The sequence below is a fragment of the Cucurbita moschata genome, unplaced genomic scaffold (assembly GCF_002738365.1).
Source record: "Cucurbita moschata cultivar Rifu unplaced genomic scaffold, Cmos_1.0 Cmo_Scf00015, whole genome shotgun sequence".
Lineage (NCBI taxonomy): Eukaryota > Viridiplantae > Streptophyta > Magnoliopsida > Cucurbitales > Cucurbitaceae > Cucurbita > Cucurbita moschata.
The window spans coordinates 4,792,828-4,806,172 of NW_019268531.1; the positions used below are offsets into that span (position 1 = coordinate 4,792,828).

At 40.1% G+C, this 13,345-nt stretch overlaps 1 protein-coding gene across 1 annotated transcript; it reads left to right on the forward strand.

Annotated features, from left to right (window-relative positions):
- The first annotated feature begins 5,582 nt into the window (after positions 1 to 5,582).
- On the forward strand, positions 5,583 to 10,950 carry LOC111453751 (NADH--cytochrome b5 reductase 1-like). The gene is made up of 9 exons (XM_023094974.1): positions 5,583 to 5,985; positions 6,955 to 7,096; positions 8,133 to 8,223; positions 8,311 to 8,388; positions 8,660 to 8,740; positions 8,850 to 8,939; positions 9,454 to 9,519; positions 10,126 to 10,212; positions 10,600 to 10,950. The coding sequence occupies exons 1-9, from the start codon at positions 5,868 to 5,870 to the stop codon at positions 10,690 to 10,692; spliced, it is 846 nt and encodes a 281-aa protein (XP_022950742.1). The 5' UTR covers positions 5,583 to 5,867; the 3' UTR covers positions 10,693 to 10,950.
- The last annotated feature ends 2,395 nt before the right edge of the window (positions 10,951 to 13,345 follow it).

The following is a 13,345-nucleotide window of genomic DNA, read 5'->3' on the forward strand; positions in this document are numbered from 1 at the left end:
GGTAGCGCACTCTGTAGGAAGTAGCCCCGATCTTTTTAAGGACTTCAATCGGGCCTTCATATTTTCAAACTAGTCTCTGGTCCTTTCGACTGCGGAATCTGATCTGTTCTAGCCTCAACTTGATGAGGACTTGGTCTCCTGCTCGAAATTAGAGGGGGCGACGCTTCTTGTCTGCCCACTTCTTCATATGCTTGGAAGCTTTCTCCAAGTAAATCGGGATATATCTGTTGTTTGCTTCCATTCTCTGGTGAAGTTTTGAGGTTGAGGGTTTTTTCCCGCATAAGGATGATCAATAATATGGGGCAAGGACAGCTGTCGTCCACTTACAATTTCGAAGGGGCTCTTTCTCGTAGACGAACTCGTTTGACAATTGAAACAGAATTGAGCGACATTTAGTAGTTGTATCCAGTTCTTCTGGCGAGTGTCGACGAAGTGACATAAGTATTCTTCGAGCAAGCAGTTGAACCATTCTTTCAGTCTATCGGTTTGAGGATGATAGCTCGAGGAGATGTTTAAAGTCGTTCCTAAGGAGGCAAATAACTCGGTCCAAAATGTGCCAACGAATCTACCATCCCTATCGCTGATGATGCTTGATGGAATGTCCCATAACTTTACAATGTGTTTGAAAAATAGTTGGGCTGTTAGTTCAGCCAAGCATAATTTGGGGGTGGGAACGAATGTTGCGTACTTCGAGAATCGGTCTACGATAACCAAGATGGCATCGTATTCCCCGACTTTTGGGATGTGTGTTATGAAGTCCAGAGACTCACTTTTCCAAGGCCTTGTTGGCACGGGTAGAGATTCCAAGAGTCCCGAGACTTTGGCTTTCTCGACTTTGTCCTGTTGGCATATGAGGCACGTCTTGGTGTAGTGCATTATGTCGTCCCGCATATTTGGCCAGAAGTACCCTTTTTTATTAAGGCATAAGTTTGTTGCCACCCAGGGTGACCGGCCCATAAAGTATCATGACATTCTTGAATGAGCTTCTTCCTCAGTTCTCTTGTGCTTGGAACGTATAATCTATTTCCCTTTGTCATTAGAAGGTCTCCCTCGACCCAAAACTGTCGTGTCTTCCCAGCTTTGGATAGTTCAACGACGGCTTTGGTCGATGGGTTTTTATGTAAATATTCTTTGATGATGTCGCGCATCGATCTATCGATCTTACTTGAGTGAATATGGGCTAACATGCACAGGGCCGCATGTTCGCCCTTCCGACTCAGCGCGTCGGCTGCTTGGTTACTTTTTCCTGCCTTGTGTTCAAATTTGAAGTCGAATTCAACCAACGACTCTTGCTATCAGGCTTGTTTTATCGTCAATTTTGGTTGATCGAAGAAGTGGCAAATGGTGTTGTTATCCGTCTTCACTACGAATTGTGATCCCAAGAGGTATTGTCTCCAGACTCGTAGGCAATGGACCACAACTAGCATTTCTTTTTCAGAGGCAGTGTACCTTCTTTCAGCATCATTGAACTTTCGACTTTCATAAGCGATGGGGTGGCCTTCTTGAATAAGGACACTGCCTAGGGTAAAGTCGGAAGCATCTGTCTTTATTTCAAATGGTTTAGCAACATCCACTAAGCCGAGGACAGGACCCCTCGTCATGGTTGCCTTCAGATCTTCAAATGCCATTTGACATTCATTTGACCACGACCAAGGGTGGTCTTTCTTTAGAAGTTCTATTAATGGGGCGGCTCGTCATGAAAACCCTTTGACGAACCGCCTATAATAGTTTGCCAATCCTAGGAAGGATTGTACATCGGATACGGAAGTAGGGATTTCCACTCTTGGATAGCTTTTATCTTGTCACTATCCATACCGATCTGTTCACAACGGATGACATGTCCAAGGAAGTTGATACATGTTTGTGCGAAGGCAGATTTTTCTCTCTTGACATACAACTGATTCTGCCGCAGCTTGTCAAACACTAGCTTCAGGTGCACCTTGTGTTTCTCTAGGGTTGTGCTGCATACAACTATGTCGTCAAGGTATACTACGACGAACTGATCCAAGTATTCGTAGATGACCTGGTTCATTAATGTGCAAAACGTAGCTAGGGCATTTGTCAGACCAAAGGGCATTACCAGGAACTCAAAAGCCCCATACCTTGTTACGCATGTCGTCTTGGGCTCGTCCCCTTCGGCGATACATACTTGGTAATACCCTGATCGTAAGTTCAACTTCGTGAAGTATTTAACCCCATGAAGCTGGTCAAACAAGTCAGATATTATCGGCAATGAGTATTTGTTGCGTATAGTCACCTTGTTCAAGGCTCTATAATCTATGCACAGACGCAACGTCCCATCCTTCTTTTTCTGAAACAGTATGGGGGCTTCGTAAGGTGCCTTTGCAAGGTGAATGAATCCTGCCGCCAACAACTCATCTAGTTGTTTCCTCAATTCGGCTAGCTCAGGGGGAGCCATCCAGTATGTGTTCTTTGCTAGGGGTTTAACCCCGGGGAGGAGTTCAATTTCATGATCGATGCCTCGACGGGGTGGTAATGTTTGTGGTAAGCTCTCTGGCATTATGTCAGCATAACTGTCTAGTACATCATTGATTTCGCTTGGAATAGTTTCCCTAGTGGTCACTTTTTCCATCATGAGTATAGTCATAAATGTAGGTTCCTCTCGTGTGAGTCCTCTTTTCAATTGTATGGCCGAAATTATTGTAAGATTACATGGTTGCTTGATGCTTGCAAGTATTACTGTGGGGTTGTGGTCGGTAATCACCAAGCATTTCGCTAGTGGCATTGGGATAACTTTGTGTTCTAGAAAGCAGTCCATCCCAAGTACCACGTCAAAGTCTTCCATGCGAACCACAACAAGGTCCATCTCTCCTGACCAGGCCCCTAATTTCAAGGGGACTCTTTTGGAGACTCCCACGATAGGCAAGGCCTCGAAGTTGACAGCTTTCAATTTTTCGGGGTTCTTTTCTATGGTGAGTCCCAATCTTCGTGCTTCTTGGTCGGCGATGAAGTTGTGGGTCGCACCTGAGTCTATCAAGGTGCTCTTGCTCGGTCGGGAGTTTATTGTTGCGTCTATGAACATAAGCCCTTTCTCTATTATCTCATAAGCCCTTTCTCTATTATCTCCTTTGGGTCGACCTTCCGTTGGAGGGCTGACAAGAATTTAAGCGCACCCATTCGAGGGTTGTCTTGATCTTCCCTCTTGTCTTGTGTAGTCTCGACTCCTATGTCGTTGCTTTCTTGAATGAACACTTGGAGTGCACTGAGAGAGGCCCAGTGAGAACAGTAGGATAGTTTGTGAAGGCCTTTACACAACAGACATTGTAAAGGTGTCGTTGGATAGTTCTTTTGAGGGTAAGGTTCTCGAGATGTCCCCGCTTGGTTATTCTGGGGAGGTCTATCTGTCCACCCACTTGGTCTGTCGTTACTTCCGTTCAGCCTCTTGGGGCCTTTATTTCGATGACCTGGCAGCTTATATGTTTTGCCCCCAGTGTTTGGGGCCTGTGTTGTTCTTCTTTGGAAACTCGCCTCGTTTCCAAAGTCTAGGAGTCTCTCGGTGCTGGCAATTGCGGTGGCTATGTCTTGAATCTTTTTATCGTGTATTTTTGTTTTGGTCCACAATTGTAACCCATTTATAAAGAGAAATACCTTGTCTTTCTCTAGCGTGCCCCTGATATCAGCATCAGGGTCGAGAACTGTCTCACATAATCCCTTATGCTTCCAGTTTATTTTAGGGCTATTAGTTTTTCCCTTGCTATATATTCTATGTTTTCGGGGATGAATTGGTCCCTCAACTCTCTCTTGAGGTCTTCCCACGAGTCGACGGTGCACAATCCATTCTCAATGTCTTGCACCTTCGTACGCCACCAAAGTTTTGCATCGTCTATGAGATGCATTGAGGCTACTGTCACTTTTATGTCGTCGGTATAGGGCGTTGTGACTTTGAAGTATTGTTCGACATCAAAGATGAAGTTCTCCAACTCTTTGGTGTCCCGGTTCCCTTTGAAGGGTCTGGGGTCTAGGAAATTCAGTTTGTTGGATCCTGTATGAGTTTGCCCAGCTGTGACGTTGTCCATGGCTTTCATGGTCACCCCAATTCGGGTGTTCATCTCGACGATCTTTTCTTGGATGACATCGATCGTTGTTCTGAATTCGTCAGCTAATCCAATAAACAAACTCATCATGGTATTTTGTAGCTCGTCGAACTCTTCGCCACGGTCCTCCTTGTGCGCGATAGAGCTACCAGGGCTACCAGCAAGTCTTGAGCTGCTCGTAGGAGCAACTCTTTCTTCGAGCGAGGCCACTCGAAACATTAGTTCTTTGATTGGCAACCCATCCAAGAGGTTGCCCATTGCATCGATTTCTACGACTTTTCCATTCAATTTTGTCACTTGTGCTTCCAAGAAGTGGACGGTGTCAGGGATTTCTTTGAAGAACAACATTTCCTTCTCTATTAGAGTAAGCCGGTCGGCTTGTGATTTGGGTGTCGACTTTGTCGTCGACGTGGTTTTGGTCTTTACTATGTCACTGAGCTAATAAAGCTCTGATACGACTTGTCACAATCGCACTTTTGATGGCATCGGACTTGCGACTGTGTGGCACTCACTTTCCAGCAATAAGTGAGCTAAGCCAATTCATTCTTACGTCGCCTACGGCCAAGCAACGTATGCACGAGTCTCTGGCCTCGGTTTAAGAAGAAGGTTTTAGAAAACGAGCGCAGAGAGAGATTTTTGAAAGAGAGATTTTGAAAGAGGTATTATATATGCAAGTAAGCGAGTAACAATAACGGCTCACAGTATATAACTATTGGTAGGGAGAAGTTAACAACTAGTCACATCTCCTATAGTACATTTGGAGGTATTTCATGTCTGGCAGACCTAGACATGATTTTTTCGAAACGTCATACTTACTAGAAATACAAAAGTAAAACACTGGAATATGAAAAGACATAAAGGGTTTGGCTTGTCATGGACATGCGGCTATGGGCAACACGCCTTGGACGAGCATGACTGTGACACTTAGCTCTTATACCATTATAATAGCTCAAGCCCACTGCTAATAGATATTGTCCGCTTTGGCCCGCTATATATCGTTATCAACCTCACGATTTTAAAACGTATCTATTATGGAGAGAGTCTAGCTCTACTCCAACCACTGCCTTCCACTGTTCGATGACTGAACCTAATACCAATTGTAACACCTACACAAATGAAGTCTGATATGAAATCATACACAAATTCATGTGTTGCCATTAATTGTCAAAACTAAATTAAAAGTAAGGATCAAAATAATATATATATTTTTTAATAGACTAAAATTAAAAGTTTTTAAACTTATATTTTAAAATTAGAAATGAAAATAGAATTAAAAATACCAAAAAAAAAAACATGTATTTTAGAGGTCTAGAAATGAGATCTCTATTAAATAATTAAATAATTATGTTTGGTATTAAAAGAGAAGGTTATTTAATAGAAGAATTAAAAATATTAAAAATAAATTTTTTCAAAAAAGTTAATTTTATTTCTAAACTTATCCATTTTCACAATAAATTTGTAAATTTCATCGAATCCAACTCTAGAAGTTAATTTCTTCCCCCTTGGTTGGTTATTCAAGAAAAATTGTGCATCACCGTCGATGGATTTAGCTCACCCATTTGTTTTTCATTAGTTGGAGGACTTCCAAACACCTGCCTCAGGCTTCACCTAATTCGGCGTCACTTCATTTTTCTTCAGTGGCTGTGGTGGCTGTGACGGCTGTGGCTGGGGTTGGTGAAAGCGGGTGTCGCGGCGTGGGGCCGGAAAAAGTTAGGTGAATCGTAATCTATTCTAAAAATCCTTTAAATTCCACTCCAAATATCGAAAACCCATTTGATTTCTCTCGAGGTTTTTTTCTGGGAAGAATCGGTGATGGATTTCTTACAGTCTTTAGATCCGCAAGTCCTTCTGGGTTTGGCTGTGGCTGTTTTAGCCCTTGCCGTTGGTTCTCTCTATGTATTATCCTCGTCTAAAAAAAGCAAATCCAGAGGTTAGCTACTCTTGAATCTCAGTTTTTCTGTAGTTCCCATTGCTTTGATTTCTGGGATCGGTTGTGTTTTGATTTGTTCTCTTTTATGAAAATTTGAGATTCCGGTGAAGTTCTTACATGTCACTTCGTGAATAAGTGGAGTTTTTGAGTTAGAAATCGATATGGATTAAGGATTGGATCCATATCTGTTATTATTTTGTTTGTTGTTATATTATCTGGTTAATCTCTTCGTATCAACTCATAGTTTAAATCTTATTTGTGAAAATTACATATAAAGAGGAGATAAATTGAACTCACTACCCATTAAGTGGATCATATGCTGTCTACTTGAGCTTGAACTATGTTCAAGTGAGCTAGCTTATAGTAACTTGAACTTTCTTGAAGTTGTAGAAGCTAATTAATCTATGTTACATGGTTCCATTTTCTGTCTAGATCTGTAATGGACATTCCAGTTCAAATTCGACCGATGATTTGTTTTAAATTGATATCAGTTAAGGAGATTTGATGGGAAACATCACATAAACAGGGCTTCATTTTAGAGTTGTCCACGAAAATATTATATTGTTCGATAATAAGAAGGGTCGATTCAGTAATGTGTGGATCAAATGTGGTGTTCACTCAACCCTTTAGCAGGATTCTAGTCCTTTGGGTGGTTTTGTTGTGATGATACATTAGAACATTGTCTGTTATTGGTGCTTTATTTGATTCATTTTCTTAATTTGTTTACTGTATGATTGGAAAGACGTGCTCGGATGTTCTTGGGTAAGCACGAAAGCATCCTTACTTTTATAGAAGCTGCATCCTTTCTAGTTTTATCTTGGAGTGAATTATCTTATCCATTATGTACTTACAACTTTTCTACCCTCCTATAGGACATTCTTTTGTAATCGATTTCATCGATTAATGAAGTGGTTTCTGTTTCCTCGAAATTTAAGTTGTTTTCCTTATGATATGGTTTTGTGCATTCAGGTTGCTTGGATCCAGAGATATTCAAGGAGTTTAAACTTATTAAACGCGTGCAGCTGAGCCATAATGTGGCGAAGTTTACATTTACACTCCCCAATCCTACTTCAGTTTTGGGTCTTCCCATTGGACAACATATCAGTTGCAGGTCTAGTAGTTGATCCTTATTTATTCTTCATAGGATTATTTGGATTTCTACTCACCATGGCTATGGATACGTAGCTGATTGAAAAAACAATGTTGATTTTGGCACTATATGGTGTAGGAATCACGATACTATACTCTCCTGTGTTAACTCGGTAACACTTAAGAGAGATATCCTGAAATAAGCAAGTTTCCTTTAAAGATACCTGTTAAACTGTAACGACCCTAGCCTACCGCTAGCAGATATTGTCCTCTTTAGGCTTTCCCTTTCGGGCTTTCTCTCAAGGTTTTTAAAATGTGTTTGGTAGGGGAGAGGTTTCCACACCCTTATAAAGGGTATTTTGTTCTCTTCCCCAACCGATGTGAGATCTCACAATCCACTCTCCTTCGAAGCCCAGTGTCCTTGCTGGCACACCGCCTCGTGTCCACCCCCCTTCGGGGCTCAGCCTCCTCGCTCGCAATGTCGTTTGGTGTCTGGCTTTGATACCAACTGTAACGGCCCAAGCCCACCGCTAGCAGATATTGTCCTCTTTGGGCTTTCCCTTTCAGGCTTCCCTTCAAGGTTTTTAAAATGCGTCTGCGAGGGAGAAGTTTCCACACCCTTATATAGAATGCTTCGTTCTCCTCTCCAACCTATGTGGGATCTCACATAAACTGTCAATCCTGCCTCTGCTTCATTATAGATTTTTTGATTCAGCTGCCGGTCACAACTTTTGTTGGATAAGGTCACTTGACATTATATTATTTAGGCTACGACTGGTCTTTTCGCCTGAGAGATCTTGTAGGACTTCAAAGAAAACTTCTAAAACTTTGTTACGGTGGAGTATCTTGTGTCTCTTAGCTGCTTGATTGTGTTCATCGTTGAGAAACTTTTCTATTCTTTAAATACGCTAACCAGAAATGATTTCTGGACTCTCCCTTCAGTTTGAGTGGGGATGCGTGCCTTATTGCCCTCTTCACCTGGTGTTGTTTTCGAAGATGACTGTTCCATATTGAATCATTTACTGTCCCTGAGAAATTATAATTCATTCATCTTACAGGGGCAAGGATGGCCAAGGTGAAGAGGTCATCAAACCGTACACACCGATTACTTTGGACTCTGATGTTGGATATTTTGAGCTCGTCATAAAGGTTTGTGTTTTCTGATTCTTAGTTGATGAGCAGTATTTTAATGGTATGCATGCTTGTTAATCTGAACTCTGTAATGTGTTTAATCAGATGTATCCCCAAGGAAGGATGTCGCATCATTTCCGACAGATGCGTGTTGGCGATTTTCTTGCTGTAAAGGGGCCCAAGGTATGTTCAATCAATAATGACAGCCTTTTAAGTCATGTTTTTTATGCTTTTAAGTATTGATGTTTTTTGGGATTCGAGCATTCAGCTTCCTTCAGGTTCGGCTGCAGACTTAATGAAACATTTTGTTTGAAGAATTTAATGAAACATTTTGTTTGTCTCAGACACAAAGACCCCTCTTATTCTTTCTCTAGTGAGAGAGAAACAAAGAACTTTATGGTACCTTTGAAAACACTGAGAATATTCAAAATTCACAACGAAAATATTTCTGCAGGGGCGTTTCAGGTATCAACCTGGGCAGGTCCGAGCATTTGGGATGCTCGCTGGAGGCTCCGGCATTACTCCTATGTATCAAGTACGAATTTCCTTTTCTTTTGGCTTGATCATTTTAGTTCCTCAACTTACCATCATTCGGACGACTTGATTGTTGTTATCGATACTTTGCTTTCTTTTCTGCTCCTTAGGTTGCTCGAGCAATATTAGAAAATCCAAATGACGAGACGAAAGTACATCTCATTTATGCCAACGTCACCTATGAGGACATTCTTTTAAAGGTAATGTTGTCATCTTTCTTCAATAAACTTACCCCTCGTCCTCGTATTGACCATAAATTTGGATACCAGTTGATCTTCTCATTTCGAAACATGTTGATGGTTAGTTTTTCTCTTGATGGAGAGAGATAAACTAGGCTAACTGGTGTGACCGATGCTCAAGTAGTATCGTAATCAATCTACTCCTTTCTTAGTGCTATGAATTTCAACTGCCGAGTCATTTGATGAAAATGTTTTCGGTACTTTCATGTTTGAACTCCTTAGCTGAACACGTGTATGGAGATCGTTTATCAACTTAAGTATAGTTTAATTAGTCAAGGTATATATCCTCGATCGTAAAGTCATGGTTTGTCATGTGCGATTTTGGGTATTGAAGAGTGAAGGATCTTAATATTTTTGTAGCCTCTTCTTGGGCTTCCACTTTTGCTTTCATAATAATAATTCAATTTCTATGATTTGTGTATCTCTCTATAATTTCATCACTTTTCCTTACCAAAAGAAACTTGTGTGGTTGTAGGAGGAGTTGGATCTTCTTGCCAAAAGTTACCCAGATAGCTTCAAGCTCTATTATGTCTTAAACCAGGTCAGTCTTCTCCTTCACTCACAAATTAATCCTTTTCTCTGTGGTTAAACTTTTTACCATTACAAGATCTCGATGTCAAATGACGGGAAATCGTATTATGCTTATTTTGTTTTGTTGTCTAGACCAATATTAAGTGATCGATATGAACTTCGACGAATCTAGTGAATTAAACTGATTGGTATACTATGTGATTAGATCTCTTTCTTCAAATCTGACCGTTCTTAAAAGTTATCATAGCTCAATCTTGTTCTATTGGCTTGAAGTCCATTTTTTTGTAGCTAGGGTCGAAGATTGTTCGTAAAAGTTAAAACATAGATGAAATTACTTTCAGTCGACCGTTCTCGGAAAGTTGTTTTGTTCTTGTGTGTGCTCTAGAGTCCCCTGAGCACGATTCTTAGAAGTATCTTTAAAAATCGTTATGCAAAACGAGCTATTGAACACTTTCGGATTCGTAAACTTGTGCATTGTGGATGAAATTGGGTTCTCTAAGACCATGATGGATCTACTTGGGAGCTTCATTTATGCTTGCTTGATTATGTACTTTGTTTAATGGTTTGCAATGTCATATCTTTTAATCAACCATTCATATATCAATTGCTTTCTCAGCCTCCTGAAGAATGGGATGGTGGCGTCGGATTCGTATCGAAGGAGATGATTCAAACCCACTGCCCCGCTCCTGCTTCTGATATTCAGGTATATACGATTACGACTATGGTTTCAAATAATATCAATGCTTTGGATCTGTTTCCGAAACCATGTTTGAACGATTTCTTTTTGTCCGAAGTCTTCTCTCGTTTTCTTGTAATTTATTCTTACGAACGACCTGTTTCCAAAAGCGAACGAAGATGTTCTTTCATGTGCACAATAAGTTGGATCAGAGTAGGACCGTTGGATCATTCACTTGTCCGTATTAATAGGTTTAAAAATTAAGCTTATAAACACTACCTTCACCATTCGCTACGCATTTACTCGTTGGATCATTCGCTGCGCATTTATGAGATTGGTAGGATTGTTTGCTGCTGTCTGATCTTTTATTCATGAAACAACAAAATTTTAAGTGTTACCCTGTTTTGTAAGCAGGTTTTAAGATGTGGGCCACCGCCAATGAATAAGGCCATGGGTGCTCATCTTGAAGCTCTTGGATATGCACCTGAGATGCTGTTCATGTTCTGAGCCTTCCTCAACCTCCTCACTAGAGCTAAGCATCATTTATTTTTCTTCCCCTTTCTAAATTTTGAACATTATGTACTGAGAGGATGTTGCCTTAGCTCTTTTCACTTTGCAATGTTGAACTTTGATGCCATCAATAACTTCCAACTGTTAGAGCTAGTGAGAGTCTAGACTAGTTTTCATTCACATTGTTTGTTCATGTAACAGTTCTAGAATGGTTTTCTTTTGAAGTGTAGTAAGACCCGTTTAGATTAGCTTTTTGAGTGCTTAAAAACGCTTTTCTTTGCACCTAAAAGTAAAAGGCCAAGTCTACCGCTAGTAGAGATTATCTGCTTTGGCCCATTACGTACTATTAACTTCACGGTTTTTAAAATGTGTCTATTAGGGAGAGTTTTTCAAACCCTTATAAGGAATGATTCGTTTCCCTCTCCAGCTGATATGAGATCTTATAATCCACCCCCCTTCGAGGCCCAGCGTCCTCGTTGGCACACTACTCAGTGTCTAGCTATGATACTATTTGTAACAGTTCAAGTCTACCGCTGGCAGATATTGTCCATTTTGGCTTTGTTACGTATTGTCGTCAGCCTCACAGTTTTTAAAACACGTTTACTAATGAGAGATTTTCATATGTTTATAAAGAATGGTTCGTTTCACTCTCTAATTGATGCGGGATCTTACAACACTTTTTCAAGTATCTAGAAAGTCGATATAAACATGCGCATAATCAAGTAGAAATTGTGCAACTTGAGATGTTCTTTTTTTTAAATAAGTGATTTGATTGGCATATCAACATGGTTTTATCGCAAGCTTACGAGATATAATTTTAAGAAATTTACCATCTTTTTCATTTGTTATTGCGAGTAGTTTGGACTAGTTTATATATACAATTCCGTCAAATAATATTTGGTATCAAGTGTATCAATTTACACCCTTCGAAATCGTTGTACACGTGTTTACGACTTCTGAAAGGGATTGACATAATACGAAAGAAAAACTCTAGTAAATAACTTACTGATGGGGTCAAGTAATGCAAACACACATACATGATGAGACCTACCTTTTAAAACAACATAACATGGCCTTGAACTCTTTCCAGTCGGGGTAGGGTTGGATGTGTAGTACTTTCCCAACACGACCCACACACAAATACATGGATCCACTAGGCAGGCTCGTATATGTACCCCTGGGCTTGGCTTCATTGGGCTAAACGCGTTGACGTGTGAGCTGTGTGTAGAAAAGTACTACACATCCAATTTATCCGGACTGGAGTCCACTTCTATAATGATTTTGAATGATAAGTCCCTAATCATTTTTACATATGTTTGTATTTTCGACCCTAATAGTGGAGTCACTTACTGATCATTTCTTAAAATACTCAAGTCATGTGCTACTTTCTATATTTAAGTGAATGTAAGGCACCCTTGTATAGCTGACACCGACATCACAATTGAAGACCATGACACATGCGTAGAGTAGTTGCATTTAATTTCGTAAATTTTAAGTTAGTATAGGACATTTCTTTTTTATTTTTACTTATGTCTATATTTATGAAGTGTTTTAAATGAATATTTCTACATAAGAAGTACGTCATGCATACGATAGCGACTTTAGGTTAATATAAACTAGGGTCGTTACAAGTGATGCAACCTTGCTAGTTAGTCCTAAGTAAGCAACATTATAGCCTTAGCCTTGAGCTCACAAGTTAGCAAAAGTAAATAAGGTTTGTTGGACTATGTGGTCCAAAGTGTCAACTTAGGCAAGTCTTGAATGTGTTTCATAGTCTTGGGTCCAAGAAAAGATAAAACGACTGACGAAGAGACTTTAATCACAAATATAGTTTAAGGACTTACTATGCTACTTACTGAATATTTTTATACTCATTTTTATTACTTTTATTTTTTAAATGGTAATATTTTTATTACTTTTATTTTTTAAGGACTTACCATGACTGTTGTAGTGGCGAGCTCGAGTTTTAGGGCTGTTGAGTTATATGGATAGGTCCGTGTTGTGATATCTCACATTGGTTGGGGAGGAGAACGAAACATCTTTTATAAGGTTGTGGAAACCTTTCCCTAGCAGACGTGTTTTAAAGCTTTGAGGGGAGCCTGAAAGGGAAATCCCAAAGAGGACATTATCGGCTAGCGGTGGGCTTGGGCCGTTACGAATGGTATCAGAGCTAGACACTGGGCGATGTGCCAGCGAAGAGGTTGTTCCCTGAAAGAGGGTAGACACGAGGCGGTGTGCCAGTAAGAACATTGGGTCCTGAAGGAGGGTGGATTTGGTGGGAATCCCACATTGATTGGAGAAAGGAATGAGTGCTAGCGAGAACGCTGGGACCTAAAAGAGGGTGGACTGTGATATCCTACATTGATTGGGGGAGAACGAAACACCCTTTGTAAGGATGTGGAAACCTTCCCTAGCAGACTCGTTTTAACGTTGGGAGGAAAATGACAATATTTGCTAGCGGGTTTAGTTGGATCATCAAAGTTGTTTAATTTTTTAATTATTTAAAAAAATCATATTTATGCACCGTATGCATCACTAACATCTTTTACAAACTTCGGTAAAAAATATTAAGAGACTTAAATAATTATACATAAAATTATACATATTTTAATTATATATATATATTAAAAAAAAAAAAAAAAAAAAAACC